Raw genomic sequence first — 15059 nt, 5'->3', positions numbered from 1 at the left:
CCCACTAATCATGTGGGGTCCACATTATGTGTCAGCATCCTGTTTTTTTCATGCAATGCCAATGGATACAACTAACAGGGGCAGCAACACTTATTTGATTGGCATAGCAAATAACTACTTGGCTATTTCCTGTAGATTCCAAATGGAGTTGTGGTCAGTCATATACAGCCACTAAACTATCTCCTTTAGAACTGAATTTTCATGGACCCCAGTCCTAGTAATTGTATTAGGCTAGGTTTAAAAAAAACAGAACTCTGCACTTCAAGTATCTGCCTGCAGTTTGCTTTTCTTGTCTGCACATACAGCTATGTATCATGGCTTGTTTGTTAATCCTCAATGATTTTAACTATGTAGAAAAGCACTGCCTTTTTCCAGCCATGGCACCACACTTGTGTGTTGCAGTTTAGGCCCCATTGATTTCAGTAGAACTGAGATGCTACTTACAACCTGTGCACTGGCATCATTTACACCCACCAAAAAACACTATGGGCCCTATTACATTGGACAGAATCGGCAAAATGGATGTGTAATATACCAGCAATTAAATGCTAAACTCATTGCTATTATCTCCCTGTGTAGTAGGGGATGTGTGGCTGAATAATAGGGGGCCACATGGCCCCCTGTGTCCCTGGCCACCCAATAACTGTTTATTACCCAGCTCAGTTAACTTGCAGTTTTCTTCCTATGTAATCGCCTTATACTTTCTATATGTTCAGTATGATGCTAGACCCTACCTGGCATGTAATGTCTAAACCGCCTAATGCAGGTTCCTGGCAGTTCCATAGTCTATGAGAGCACCATTGAAGCTGCAAGAAATACTATATCATGGCAAGGATCCACAATCACTAGAGACAGCACAATGAGGTAACATCCAGTGATCCCATGAGTATAGCATAGGGGACTCTGTGCTGACTTAAAATTTTATATGTAATATATTTTTTTTTTAACCAGGGTGACTGTACGCTGCAGCTACTCACAATCAGACACTGTCACTGTGAAAGCCGGTGTATCTACTCTGCCGCCACCGCTTCCTGTCTCCACCTCTGGACCTCTGTTGATGGAGATGAGAATTGCACAAGGTGACTATTTAAGGGTTCCCATAAAGAGTGGCTCAGACTTAACATTGGAGGGTTTGTGTGTGTGTGTATATGCATATGTATAGCCAAAAGTTCCCTGCAGGGTTTGCATAGCACTAAACTACCCCACTTTTTAGATGTATGGTAAATGCATGTAAGTCTTTATCACCTCTTGATATATTTGCAGATATGAGCTACTCATCCTACTTCTCTGATCAGGATTTCCCTGTGGTTAAAGTACTGAGAGATCCGGTCTACTTAGAAGTCCGTCTTCTGCACAGAACTGATCCCAAACTTGTACTGGTCTTAAATGACTGCTGGGCCACCAACTCTGTAGACTCCACTCTCATTCCTCAATGGCCTATCCTGTTGAATAGGTATCTGATCTGTTACAAATGATATATTAGCTCCAGTTAGACAACTTGCTTGCATATATTGACTGCTAAATGCACCTGAACTCTGGGGCCAAACAGACAATCGCTCTTAGACATACTTCTCTCCTCACTAGACCAGTAGGTGTTGAATGCAAGTGAATGAAGTAAAGGATCTTTCAAGATACACCAATGAATAGTAAAACAATCTAAAGATGCCCCAAGTAAAAATTAGACAGTAACTGTATCCTGTTTTCAGGTGCCCCTTTGATGGTGACAACTACATTTCCCAGGTTATACCAGCTGGAAGTCCTACACAAAGCCTTCCTTACCCAACTCACTATCAGCGATTTGTTGTGAAAACCTTTACGTTTGTAGACCAAAGCACCCAAATTGCTCTTGAAGGATTGGTAAGTGTGCGTAAGTCTATACTGTCATAAAGAAGCAGAACTTGGCAACTGATTTTGTCTTTTATTCCAGGTCTACTTCCACTGTAGTGCTTCAGCCTGTTTCCCATCTGCCACAGACAGATGTATAACTTCATGTGCCCAAAGGAAAAGTAAGTTCACTCCACCCAAGTGCACCGGATGTTTCACTTCTCCCTAAATGCTGGATCTGCAGGTTAATGGTTCTGAGATCTTTCTTGTAGGACGAATGGCTGAAGACATTGAATCAGAGCCTCTAGAGAATGTAGTGACTTCCAATGGACCAGTTCAGTTCCTCACAGTTGACGGAGAGACTTTGAACCTTAAAGGTAAGAAAGTTCTATATACAACATAAGGTTTATTCTATTAGGTGACTGACTTATGTGTTTTTTTTTTTTTTTTTTTTTGTCCTGTTTAGGTGTCTTCCACTCTGAATATTCTACTTTACATGTTGTCAGAGCAATTGCTGCTGGAGGAGTAGCCATGATGGTATTTATTGTGTTTTTAGGTATTTGGCTTCACCATAAAGCTCAAAGCAAAAAGCATAAACTAAATGCTTGAATAAAAACTTTTTCAGAAGCACTGGTCTTCCTCTTGTATCACTTTGTGGCTAGAACCCTCAGGTGCAAAGGTTCAGACCATAGATGAAGCTTGTCACATGCATTTAGTGGACACTTCAGTCACATAAGGAGTCTATGGGGCCATCTAAATCCAATAAAGCAGTGAGAAGCACTCTGCCATAAGCTTGTCATATATCCCTTGGTTGGGTGTCAACTAGCCAGTAACTATTTCATGAGCAAAGAGCCAACGGATATAGATAGGCACCTGCTCTTACAGTTAAGTGAGGCTAGAACTAGCCTCTATAGTAAGGATGTGTAGATACAGCTTCTCTGCTGAGAAAGCTGTAAGTTCCTCAACAAAGGGAAGTCAGCAGAGATAGCAGAAGACACCACTCCTGCTAAAAATTCCTAAATCACTTTAGGATTTGGCCTTTTCCTGCTAAATTTTTTTCCCCTCAAAGGCCTGATCTTGAATGGTTATGTGCTAGTAGTTGGATTACCAACATGCCAAGCTCCAGGTACCCTAGTACACAACAGATGTGTCTTGCCCTGCTCCAGCCATAACTGCCCTGTTTAAGACACTTCCTCTTATGGAACCAGTTTCAGTAAACTGAGTTGTTTAAGCAACTAAATACCATTAAAGCACCTAAATATGAAAGATCACTGTACAGGATTTACCTTGAAGAGCTACAAAAAAATGATCACTTAAAGTATTACTGCTTCACTAAGCCAGTAGACAGTGTGGGAAGCCCTTAAAGGAGTACTCAGAGAATGTGTTATTTTTTTAACTGGTGCCAGAAAGTAACAGATTTGTAAATTACTTTAAAAAAAATCTTAATTCTTCCAGTACTTATTAGCTGCTGAATACTACAGAGGAAACTTTTTTTTTCTCTTTTGGAACACAGTGCTCTCTGACATCTGTCCATTCTACGAACTGTCCAGAGCAGCACATGTTTGACATCTGTCCATAGGATAAACCAGAACAAATTGCATTACAATTTGGGGATTTTTTTCCTTACCTCTTGTGAAAATAAAGTATGGGGCAACACAAGCATGTTAGTATAACATGTTTGTTGTTTTTTTTACACTAACAGGCTGGGATAGACACCCCCCCCCAACTCTTTTTCAAAAGGGGTAAAAGGTGAAAGCCCCCACAACTTGTAACTCATTGTCTCCTGAGTACAGAACCCCCCCCCCCCAATGTGGACAAACTTTTTCCTTGAAATTAGACAGGGCTCCACCATGTGCATTTGAGGACTAGATAAGGGATTGCATAGGGGTGGACAGAGGGGTATTTTACACCAGTGCCTCCAGCTGTCTCCCAGCATGCCTTGACAGTCAGTGGCTGTGTGGAAATGCTGGGAGTTGTTGTTTTCCAACTGAGGCTCTATTTTGGAAATGCTGCTGTACAATAAGTCTTCATTTTTATTGGGGGGGGGGGAAAGTGTAAGGGGGTGTATATGTAGTGCAGTGTTTCCCAACCTTTTTCGGGTCGGGGCACACCTCGGGGAAAAAATCCGCGGGGCACCGCTACAGAGCTTGATGAGCAAAAAAAGGGGGGGGGGGGGGGGGGGGAGGAGAATGGTAGAAAAATGCAATGCACTATATCAGTGGTATATAGTTTAAAGTGCTGCTTTATACAGCAACTCACCAATGACGTCTTCTCTAATTTGCAATGTTGCCTTTTCTTCTCCATCTGTTCTGGGCCATCATCACTATTTCTTCCACACACAATTCTTCAGTTAAACCTGCAAAACAAATCTATTAGGCGCCAAACTTTTTTTTTAAATGGGTAACAGGGGTGTAGAAGAGTGTACATGGGTGACAGAAGGATGTAGAGGGGTGGACATGGGTGACAAAGGGGTGTAGAGGGGTGTACAGGAGCATACATGGGTGACAGAGGTGTAGAGGAGGGGTGTAGAGGAGCATACATGGGTGACAGGGGGGTGCAGAGGAGCATACATGGGTGACAAAGGGGTTTAGAGGAGTGTACATGGGTGACGGGTGTAGAGAAGCAGACATGGGTGACAGGGTGTAGAGGGGTGTACAGAGGGGTGTACAGGAGCGTACATGGGTGACAGAGGTGTAGAGGAGCAGACCGAGGGGTGTAGAGGAGCGTACATGGGTGACAAGGGTGTACAGGAGCGTACATGGGTGACAGAGGTGTAGAGGAGTGGACAGGGGGGTGTAGAGGAGCAGACAGTGGTGTAGAGGAGCATACATGGGTGACAAGGGTGTAGAGGAGCGTACATGGGTGACAGAGGTGTAGAGGAGTGTACAGAGGGGTGTAGATGAGCAGACAGTGGTGTAGAGGAGCGTACATGGGTGACAGGGGTGTAGAAGAGTGGACAGAGGTGCAGAGGAGTGGACAGAGGGGTCAAAAGGAGGGTGAACATGGGTGACAGAGGGATGACAGAAGGGTGGATGGGGGTGGGCATGGGGGGGGGGGGGGGTGAAAGGGATGACAGGAGGGTGGACAGGGGTGACAGGAGGGTGGTGGACAGGGGTGACAGGAGGGTGGATGAGGGTGAACATGGGTGACAGGAGGGTAGACGGGGACAGGAGTGAAAGGGATGACAGGAGGGGGTGAACATGGGTGACAGGAGGGGGGAAGACTGGGTGACAGGGGGGTGTGGACATGGGTGACAGGAGGGTGGATGGGAGTGAAAGGGATGACAGAAAGGTGAACATGGGTGACAGGACGGTGGATGGGAGTGAAAGGGATGACAGGAGGGTGGTGAACATGGATGACAGCAGGGTGAACATGGGTGACAGCAGGGTGAACATGGGTCACAGGAGGGGGTGAACAGGAGTGAAAGGCATGACAGGAGGGTGGACATGGGTGACAGGGGGAGGGTGGACATGGGTGACGGACATGGGTGACAGGGGTGTGGATGAGGGTGAACATGGGTGACAGGAGGGGGGACGGGAGTGAAAGGGATGACAGGAGGGGGTGAAAGGGATGACAGGAGGGTGAACATGGGTGACAGGGGGGGCGGACTGGGTGACGGGGCGAACTGGGTAACAGGGGGGGTGGACATGGGTGACGGGGGGGGGGGGGGCGTGTGGACATGGTTGAGAAGGGGTAACAGAGGGGTGGAAAGGGTACAGTACCTTAAGCAAGCCGGTCCGCGCAGCTTTGCAGGTGCACGGGAGTCCGGCAGGTGAAGATCGTTCCGATCCAGGGACCCATTTTCGGCCCCCTGCGCCGCCAGTCATAAGCGCGCAGGCCGGGGCGGGATATTTAAAAAAAAAAATCACGGCAAAATCCCGCGGCACCATGGCCAGTGGCGAACGGCACACGTGTGCCGCGGCACCGCGGTTGGGAATCACTGATGTAGTGTTTTACTCTTTATTTTGTGGTGGTAGTGTTTGGATAAACTGGCGGAGGTTTAGTGAGTTTCCCTCTAGGAGTTTGTGCTGCAGTGGAAAAAGCTGTAAACCCACCTGTGTGAATGTACCCTGTACATGACAGACTGTGCATGCTGAGTTGTACTTTTGCAACAGCTGGAGGCTCACTGGTTGGAAAACCTTCAGTTAGGTTCTGTTACCTAACTCAGTATTTTCCAGCCAGTGTGCCTCCAGCTGTTGCAAAACAACTCCCAGCATGTACTGATCACCAAAGGGCATGGCGGGACAGCTGTTTGATGTTTGGGCATGCTGGGAGTTGTAGTTTTGCAAGATCTGAAGGGCCACAGTTTAGAGACGACTGCACAGTGATCTCCAAACTGGCCCTCCAGATGTTGCAAAACTACAAATCCCAGCATGCCCAGACAGCAAACTGCTGTGTGGGCATGCTGGGAGTTGTAGTTTTGCAAGTTCTAGAAGGCCACAGTTTCGAGACTGTGTAGTGATTTCAAAACTGTAGCCCTCCAGATGTTGCTAGGCAACTACTCACCAGCTTCCGTAGGATCGCCGTCCTCTGCTGCCCGCCGCTGATCGGTAAGTGGACCTCCGGCGCCGGTCACCGTTGGTTCCCCTGTTCTGACCGGACAACTGTGGGTGGGCAGAATAGGGGAACCGAACTTTAACCCCCCGCCACCCCGATCTGCTATTGGTCGGTCACTTCTGACCGACCAATGGCAGGGATAGAAGGGGTGGCACACCTGCCACCTCACTCCTATCCCTTCAGGGGGATCTTGGGTGTCCTGGACAACCCAGATTCCCCTTATTTTCTGGATCACCGGAGACCAGTATGACCCGGAAATGCCGCAAATCGCCCGTGTGAATTACCTGGTGATTGCCAAAATGGTGGGGTTTTCTCATGACCCCCTGGGCATTGGCACAGGATGCCTTCTGATATCAGCAGTCATCCCAGTCCTTGTGTCAGGGCATACCTGTATGCCCGTGGTCCTTAAGTGGTTAATCACATTTTATTTAAACCAGCTATATCTTTGGAATTAAGTTTACACCTTGAGGTTTGAATTCCCTCTGTTTTGGTTATTTTTTGGCACTTTTGGGTATAGTGCATTGGTGCTGAATTTATCAAAAGCGACTTTTCAGCGACAAGTCGCATCGGCTGAAAGTACGCTGAAATTTCAGACCACGGAGCAGGTTTAAATAGTCTAAAGCATAGATCCCAAAGTCTGTGCACAGAATTTATCAAGAGCCTTGTGCCTTTTGATACATTAGGTGCACATTAGACTAATCTAACCCTCTGTAGTTTGGTCTATATTGATGCGGGACATAGACAACTTTAAATATCCCCCAATGTATTTATTAGTGTGCAGCAACCCAATTCTCCCCTGTATGTCACACCTGCTGGGTAATGCCCCTTTTCAGTCTGTGAATCTGACAAACTGAGCAGAAAATACAGAGCAATGTCAAGGTAAAAAATAAAAATAAAAATTAACCCACCCCCTGCCTTTATCATAATGGGGGCAGTGAACTAAATGTAACAAGATCATGAGTAGGGGTACTCCCGTGGAAATTTTTTAATCAACTGGTGCCAGAAAGTTAAACAGATTTGTAAATCGCTTCAAATAAAAGAATCTTAATCCTTCCAGTACTTTTTAGGGGCTGTATACTAAAGAGAAATCCAAGAAATAAATGCATTTCCTCTGATGTCATAACCACAGTGCTCTCTGACCTCTGTCCATTTTAGGAACTGTCCAGAGGAGCATATGTTTGCTATGGGGATTTTTTTTTCCTGCTCTGGACTTCCTTAAATGGATAGATGTCAGCAGAGAGCACTGTGGTCATGACATCAGAGGGAATGCATTTCTTTGGATTTCTCTTTAGTATACAGCCTTTAAAAAGTACTGGAAGGATTAAGATTTTTTAATAGTGATTTACAAATCTGTAACTTTCTGTCACCAGTTGATTAAAAAAAAAAAATGTTTTTTCCTTGGGAGTACTCTCTTAATAATGAAGTCTTAGTGCCCTTTTTACTCGGGCCAATGGGTGTAGAATAACAAGAGCTGATCTCGCATGATCAGCCCATGTTTGCTGAGCCTTTACAAGGCTTAATCAATCGTGTGGCACATTATATTTATCACTGTTGGCCACATCAGCAGCACATTGTCCTGTGTAAAAAAGATAATGATAATTCATATAGCCACATAAAAGATACAATCAGCCAATGAACAGACGTTTTACACGGGCCATTTATTGGGAACCATCATTCCTAGAAATGCTTATTTGCCCAAGAATTGTCACATGTAATTGGGCCAAAGACATAGGAGATTTATCAAAACCTGTGCAGAGGAAAAGTTGCTGAGCTGCCGATAGCAACCAATCAGATTGCTTCTTATATTTTTGACAAGGCTTCTGCAAAATGGAAGAAGCGATCTGATTGGGCAACTAGTCAACTTTTCCTCTGCACAGGTAAATGTCCCTAATAGTTGCTTTTTACCAAGATACAATGCCATACTGGATTGTGATATTGCAGGTTGGCACCATTCACTGGAACTAATAGAGAACAGTGTTTTCCTACCCTCTTAAATTAATTTCTTGGGCGAGCTTCCTTGTCCTTGTCAGCTTGGGTCCATTTGGAGTTTCGAGGGCATCACTATGCATGTATCCTAGTGTATGGGTGATCCAGTACAATATTCAGTGTAGTCATTAATGTATTTATAAAAAAAAAAGCTTTGGATCAAGTTAAGAGGGATGGTTGGTGAGGAGAGATGAATATTATCAAAGCTTAACATCAAAGAACTGTGCTTTTGATCCCATTTCTTCCATGTTGGCATCTGTCTTTTGTGTGACTGTAATCGGCATGTTCAACCTCTCAACGCTATGTCTGATGCCATAGCCAAAATATATAAGGAAACCTGCAAAAGAGAGAGAGAAATCAATGAGTCTTCATTCCTGACAGTTATGACTAAAAGAGCCTGAAATTTTGCCAGCACTTTCAGTAAAACATGAAGAATTTTTGTTATGAATCCATTATACTCTACTCTACTGGGCAGCGTTCGGAAGTAAATGTTCCGAATGCTGTTTTTGCAATGCAGGGGGCGGCCATCACGCCCCCTCCCATAGACTTGCATTGAGGGGGTGTGGCCGTGATGTCACGAGTGGCGTTGCCGACCCCCCACAGTGCAAAAACATTTACTACTTTTGAGGTGGCAGAAAGGCACACCGACCTACAAAAGTATAAGCAGATGCCCACATTCACGTCTAACATGTTTCAGGTTTTGTGACCCTTAATCATAGCATCATTACTTGATTTGAACTGAAATGAGTTAGAGGTGAATGTGGGGGATCTGTTCCTATGCTTTTTTTTTTTTTTTTAAATATTTTTGTGTGGCTTTGCCTTTGTGCCACCACAGATGGACTTTTAATGCATTTTTTAAATAAAAATTCTTTGTTTTACTGCAAGTGCTGGCTTTTTTACAAGTATTTTTTCCATTGATGACAGAGGTCTGCCGTGCACAACGTCCAAGGTGAGCTGAGAAACTTCATCCCCCCCCCCCCCCCCCCCCAATGAATTTGATGTATTTCAACTTACCGAGTACCATCCAGACAGCGTATCGAAGCCAAGTGTCAGCACTGAGTTGGACCATCAGGTATATATTAACAAAGATACTCAGTACTGGTAGAAATGGCAGACATGGCACCTACAGTGAAACAAATGGAATTTTACAGTAAATTACATCATTGGACATAACATGAAAATGTATATTTGTCTATCCATAGTGAAATCTTGGTAGCCTTGTGGTTACACATCATTATCCTAAAACAATAAAGGGCTTCAGTAGATATACAGTTGCCTATAGCTTGCAATGTTTTCTTTACACACAGTAGTATAAAAAGGATAGTTATCCACGTATAGGAAAATAGAGCTAATTTCCTCCAAAAACAGCTCAACAATTCTCAGACGGTGTTGGGGATCAGAACCTGGTTTCATTTACTTAAAGTGGTACTCCGGTGAAAAACTTTTTTTTTTTTATATATCAATTGGTGGCAGAAAGTTAAACAGATTTGTAAATTATTTCTATTAAAAAAATATGAATCCTTCCTGTATTTATTAGCTGCTGTATACTACAGTGGAAATTATTTTCCGTTTGAAACACAGAGCTGTCTGCTGACATCACGAGCACAGTGCTCTCTGCTGACATCTCTGTCCATTTTAGGAACTGCCAGAGTAAAAGGAAATCCCCCATAGCAAACATGCTGTTCTGGGCAGTTCCTAAAATGGACAGAGATGTCAGTAGACAGCTCTGTGTTTCAAAAAGAAAATAATTTCCGCTGTAGTATTCAGCAGCTAATAAGTACAGGAAGGATTAAGATTTTTTTAATAGAAGTAATTTACAAATCTGTTTAACTTTCTGGCACCAGTTGATATAAAAAAAAAAGTTTTTCACCGGAGTACCCCTTTAAGTGGAACGAAGTTATACCACACCCAACCTGAGGGCATGTGTGGTGCAATTTTTTTTATATTTTTTTAAAGAAATCAGCTCTGTTTTTCTAATCCTGGATAACCCCCTTAAAAGAGTAGAGGCAAAGGTACAGCAGCCAGTTGGACTTGCGGTGGTGATGGGAAGTAAAGAGGGTTATGGTGGAGTTAATAGTCCTGAATACTGAATTTAGCAGTCTGTAGGTGCTTCCTTAGCAAGTGTAGGTGTAAGGACTAATGCAGATATATACTTTACTTTATCCACTAAGCAGTGGCTTTTGTGACCCAACACTCAGGTGCATCCAGTAAAGTCAAAGCAGATAGGCCTGATCATAGGCTGACAAAGAAATCTGTTCTTCAGAGAGGCCCTTGTACAGCATTGTCCCCTCTTGTAAAGATGAAGTTCTCCCTTTCCGGAATTTTGAAGAGCAATCTCCTCACAGCATGGATAGGAACAAGGAGCAGGAACAGTGACTTGACCGTATACTTAGGTGTACCTAGCAGTAGCAAACCTAGGACCAACTCTACTTATCTCTTCAGTAAGAGCTGAACTGAGGGACATGTGGCATTGGCAATAGCCAGGCCTTAACTGGTTCCAACAGGTTTAGGCCAATCCCTTCTCCTGGGATTAAGAGGTTAGACTCTTTCCCATGGACTTTCCCTTTCAATAATTGGCTAGGAGTGTCTTGAATCCAAAGCACCATTTAACTGTACATAAAATGCAAGAGATTTTAACCCTTTACACTTTGCAAGAGCTCAGCCACCTGACAACTTTCTTTTCGGATGGTAGCTGCCACAGTTGTACTGGGACACTACAGACTCTTTTCATACACTTTTTTTCTTAGTTAGGCATGTTCAATGAATATGACAAACATGATGTAAACTCAACTTAAGGCCAGTTTCAGACAACCATTGTGTAGTCCCATAACTTATTTATTGCAAAATCACTCCAGTTTTTGCAAAGATAGTGATTTTGAATTTAAACCTTTGGCAGGAGACAAAGCCTACCTACGTGGAGGTAGCCTTTAATATTATAAGGCTGTTTGCTCTATTCCCTCATATAGTTCCCATTTAAGTTGAAGAAATACCTCAGTATTAAAGGGATTATACAGGTAGCAGAAATGTATTATCTTTCCTTGCTCCCCAGCAGCTCACTGTTGACTTGCTGTTGTTTTAGCCTGAAACCTTTCTACCTGACTAACCTGGGGTCTTGCTGAGATAGGGAGGCAGTACTATATTGTGATCCCTGTATGCAAGGGAAATCACTCCTGTGTGCCAGCAGCCAATGTATAAATAAGATTTCCTGAGGGTGTGGTTTTGCCCGGATGCAGTGATCTCGATATAATACTGACCCACTGTCTTAGCCCACCCCTTTAAGCCAAGAAATAAATTATTAGGCTCAGACAATAGCAAGTCAACCCTGAGCAGCCTGGGAGTGACAAAAGGTAGTACCTTTCCTGTTCCCCAGATAACCCCTTTAAGGTCTATGAATGGAGCCTATCCATCTCCAAAATAATCCTTTGATATTACCCTAATAGGTAGCATGATGCTGCCGAGAACTGTAACCAAATGATAATACAGATTGTGACTTCTAACTTACCATGAAGGCTGCTTTACTCTGATTCTGTGGCTGTCTCCAGATTAAGATGGTGAGTGCTACTATTGCAAAGAGAAGCAGAGCAAGCAGGACGACATACCAAATCGTACCAGACAGCAAATACTGCGATCCCATGGTCGCCATCACACTTGTTACGCAGACTAGAAATGCTGAGAGAAAACAAACTTGTCTGTAGTTACTTTTTTCAACTTTTGTTGGGGTATTACCATCCCTCACAGTTCAGTGACAACAGTAGCTAATCATTTTTCTAATATGCGGCTTCGGATTAAAGGGGTTATCCAGTACTAGCAAAATAAAGCTGCTTCCTTCCACAAACTGCGCCACTCTGACCTCAGTTTGTGTGTGGTATTGCAGCTTAGTTCCAGTATAACTCACATTTTTATCATTTTAAAAAATATATATTTTCATGTGACAATACTTAAAGGGGTACTCAGGTGCTTAAACATCTTATCCCCTATCCAAAGGATAGGGGATAAGATGCCTGATCGCGGGAGTCCCGCAGCTGGGGACCCCCGGGATCATGCACGCGGCACCCCGTTTGTGATCAGTGCCCGGAGCGTGTTTGCTCCGGGTCTGATTATGGTCGACTGCAGGGCGGGCGGCGTGTGACATCACGCCCCGCCCCTCAATGCAAGCCTACGGGAGGGGGCGTGATAGCTATCACGCCCCCTCCCGTCGGCTTGCATTGAGGAGCGGAGCGTGACGTCACACGCCGCCTGCCCTGCGGTCGCCGGTAATCAGTCCCGGAGCGAACCCGCTCCGGGCACTGATTACAAACGGGGTGCCGCGTGCATGATCCCGGGGGTCCCCAGCTGCGGGACTCCCGCAATCAGGCATCTTATCCCCTATCCTTTGGATAGGGGATAAGATGTTTAAGCACCGGAGAACCCCTTTAAGAAATGACACCCCAAGCTAGTCGGGATCACAGTACACAGTACCACTTACAGCCCATGAATAATACTGGACTTATTGGGTCAGCTTTTTACAGTAAACTGTACACCCTTGGAACTGGTGGTGCTTAGCATGAACTCTGTTACTATACAGGACAAAGAATATATACTGTCAGTACAGACAGAGCAATGCTACTTGAGTGCAGCATTCATAATATATACATAAGATTACCTATTTTTATTATTATTAGACAAAGCCACATAGGCCCTATGGTTCCGATAATGTAATAATGTATCCAAGCATAATAAAAATCTTTTTACACTGCTAGCTATAGACAAATATTTGTCAAAGAGTGAACCTATTCATTAGCTAAACCCAGTCACGTTAAAACACTACACTTACACATTTATTCCACTTAAATCTGTTATATTTTTATACATTATTTATTATTCATTCATTCTCAATGTCTAATTGTATATTAATTATCAGACATTGTCCATAATTTGTGATGAAATCCTGATTCTTGGGATTTTAGAATTTTTTGATTGATACTTTTTTTTCTAGTAACGGCTGTGTGTTTTATTTTTAGGGGACACCACATTAAACACTGTTATGCAGGCTGTGCACTCACTACTTACCGTATTTTTCGCCCTATAGGACGCACCGGCATATAAGACGCACCCTATTTTAACCCCTTAAGGACCGGGGTTTTTTCCGTTTTTGCATTTTCGTTTTTTGCTCCTTGCCTTTAAAAAATCATAACTCTTTCAATTTTGCACCTAAAAATCCATATGATGGCTTATTTTTTGCGCCACCAATTCTACTTTGTAATGACATCAGTCATTTTGCCCAAAAATCTACGGTGAAATGGAAAAAAAAATCATTGTGCGACAAAATTGAAAAAAAAACGCAGTTTTGTAACTTTTGGGGGCTTCCGTTTCTACGTAGTACATTTTTCGGTAAAAATGACACCTTATCTTTATTCTGTAGGTCTATACGATTAAAATGATACCCTACTTATATAGGTTTGATTTTGTCGGACTTCTGGAAAAAATCATAACTACATGCAGGAAAATTAATACGTTTAAAATTGTCATCTTCTGACCCCTATAACTTTTTTATTTTTCCGTGTATGGGGGGTGATTCAAACTTTTAATAGGGGAGGAGTTAAATGATCTATAACACTGCAAAAAAAAAGTGAATAAAGGTCCCATAGGGACCTATAACACTGCACACACTGATCTTCATCATTGATCACTGGTTTCTCATAGGAAACCAGTAATCGACGATTCTGCCGCATGACTGCTCATGCCTGGATCTCAGGCACTGAGCAGTCATTCGGCGATCGGACAGCGAGGAGGCAGTTAGGGGCCCTCCCGCTGTCCTGTAAGCTGTTCGGGATGCCGCTATCCCGAACAGCCCACTGAGCTAGCCGGCAACTTTCGCTTTCGGTTTTAGAGCTGAGCCGCGCGGCTAAAGGGTTAATAGCGCGCGGCGCCGCGATCGGCGCTGCGCACTATTAGAGGCGGGTCCCGGCTTCACTATGATGCCGAGCCCGCTGTGATATGATGCGGGGTTACTGTGTAACCCCGCGTTATATCAGGAGAGCAGGACCAAGGACGTACTGGTACGTCCTTGGTCCTTAAGGGGTTAAAGGTGCAAAATCTAGAAAAAAAAGATTCTGCATCCAACAGTGATCTTCAACCTGCGGACCTCCAGATATTGCAAAACTACAGCTCCCAGCATGCCCGGACAGCCAACGGCTGTCCGGGCATGCTGGGAGTTGTAGTTTTGCAACATCTGGAGGTCCGCAGGTTGAAGACCACTGGATAGGAGGTAGTACTCACCTGTCCCCGCCGTTCCGGACCCGTCACCGCTGCCCTGGATGTTGCTCCATCGCTGTCGCCGCGTCCCCATGGTGTCCCCGACGCTCCGGACGTCTTCTTCCCGGGATCCACGCTCTCCATCGCCGTCATCACGTCGTTATGCACGCCGCTCTTATTGGATGACTGGACGGCGTGCGCGATTACGTGATGACGTCGAAGGAGAGCGCCGGCCATGCAGGGGATCCCGGCACCGAGGAGGCAGGTAAGTTCCCTCCCGATGTCCTGTAAGCTGTTCGGGACGCTGTGATTTCACCGCGGCGGTCCCGAACAGCCGGGTTAGTGTATTTTCGCTTCAGACGCGGCGGTCAGCTTTGATCGCCACGTCTGAAGGGTTAATACAGGGCATCACCGCGATCAGTGATGTCCTGTATTAGCGGCGGGTCCCGGCCATTGAT

General features: G+C 44.6%; 2 protein-coding genes across 5 annotated transcripts in view; one reads left to right on the top strand and one right to left on the bottom strand.

Moving 5' to 3' along the window:
* Window positions 1-2448, top strand: part of LOC130267342 (zona pellucida sperm-binding protein 4-like) — a 40408-nt gene extending 37960 nt beyond the window's left edge. For all 3 annotated transcript variants that reach the window (XM_056516927.1, XM_056516926.1, XM_056516925.1), the window contains exons 6-12: window positions 767-864; window positions 952-1079; window positions 1264-1453; window positions 1707-1857; window positions 1928-2006; window positions 2097-2201; window positions 2291-2448. In XM_056516927.1, coding sequence (XP_056372902.1) covers window positions 767-864; window positions 952-1079; window positions 1264-1453; window positions 1707-1857; window positions 1928-2006; window positions 2097-2201; window positions 2291-2433 — 894 coding nt within the window. In that variant the 3' untranslated portion in view covers window positions 2434-2448. The remainder of the gene's footprint in view (window positions 1-766; window positions 865-951; window positions 1080-1263; window positions 1454-1706; window positions 1858-1927; window positions 2007-2096; window positions 2202-2290) is intronic.
* A 5572-nt stretch (window positions 2449-8020) lies between these two features.
* Window positions 8021-15059, bottom strand: part of LOC130267337 (cationic amino acid transporter 2-like) — a 35015-nt gene continuing 27976 nt past the window's right edge. For both annotated transcript variants that reach the window (XM_056516918.1, XM_056516919.1), the window contains exons 10-12: window positions 11870-12036; window positions 9382-9490; window positions 8021-8704 (exon numbers count right to left, since the gene is read on the bottom strand). In XM_056516918.1, the coding sequence (XP_056372893.1) occupies window positions 8568-8704; window positions 9382-9490; window positions 11870-12036 (413 nt within the window). In that variant the 3' untranslated portion in view covers window positions 8021-8567. The remainder of the gene's footprint in view (window positions 8705-9381; window positions 9491-11869; window positions 12037-15059) is intronic.

The sequence above is a fragment of the Hyla sarda genome, chromosome 4, assembly GCF_029499605.1.
Source record: "Hyla sarda isolate aHylSar1 chromosome 4, aHylSar1.hap1, whole genome shotgun sequence".
Taxonomy (NCBI): Eukaryota; Metazoa; Chordata; class Amphibia; order Anura; family Hylidae; genus Hyla; species Hyla sarda.
The sequence above is the reverse complement of the archived record's forward strand: the minus strand, read 5'-3'. Positions and strand labels throughout refer to the sequence as shown.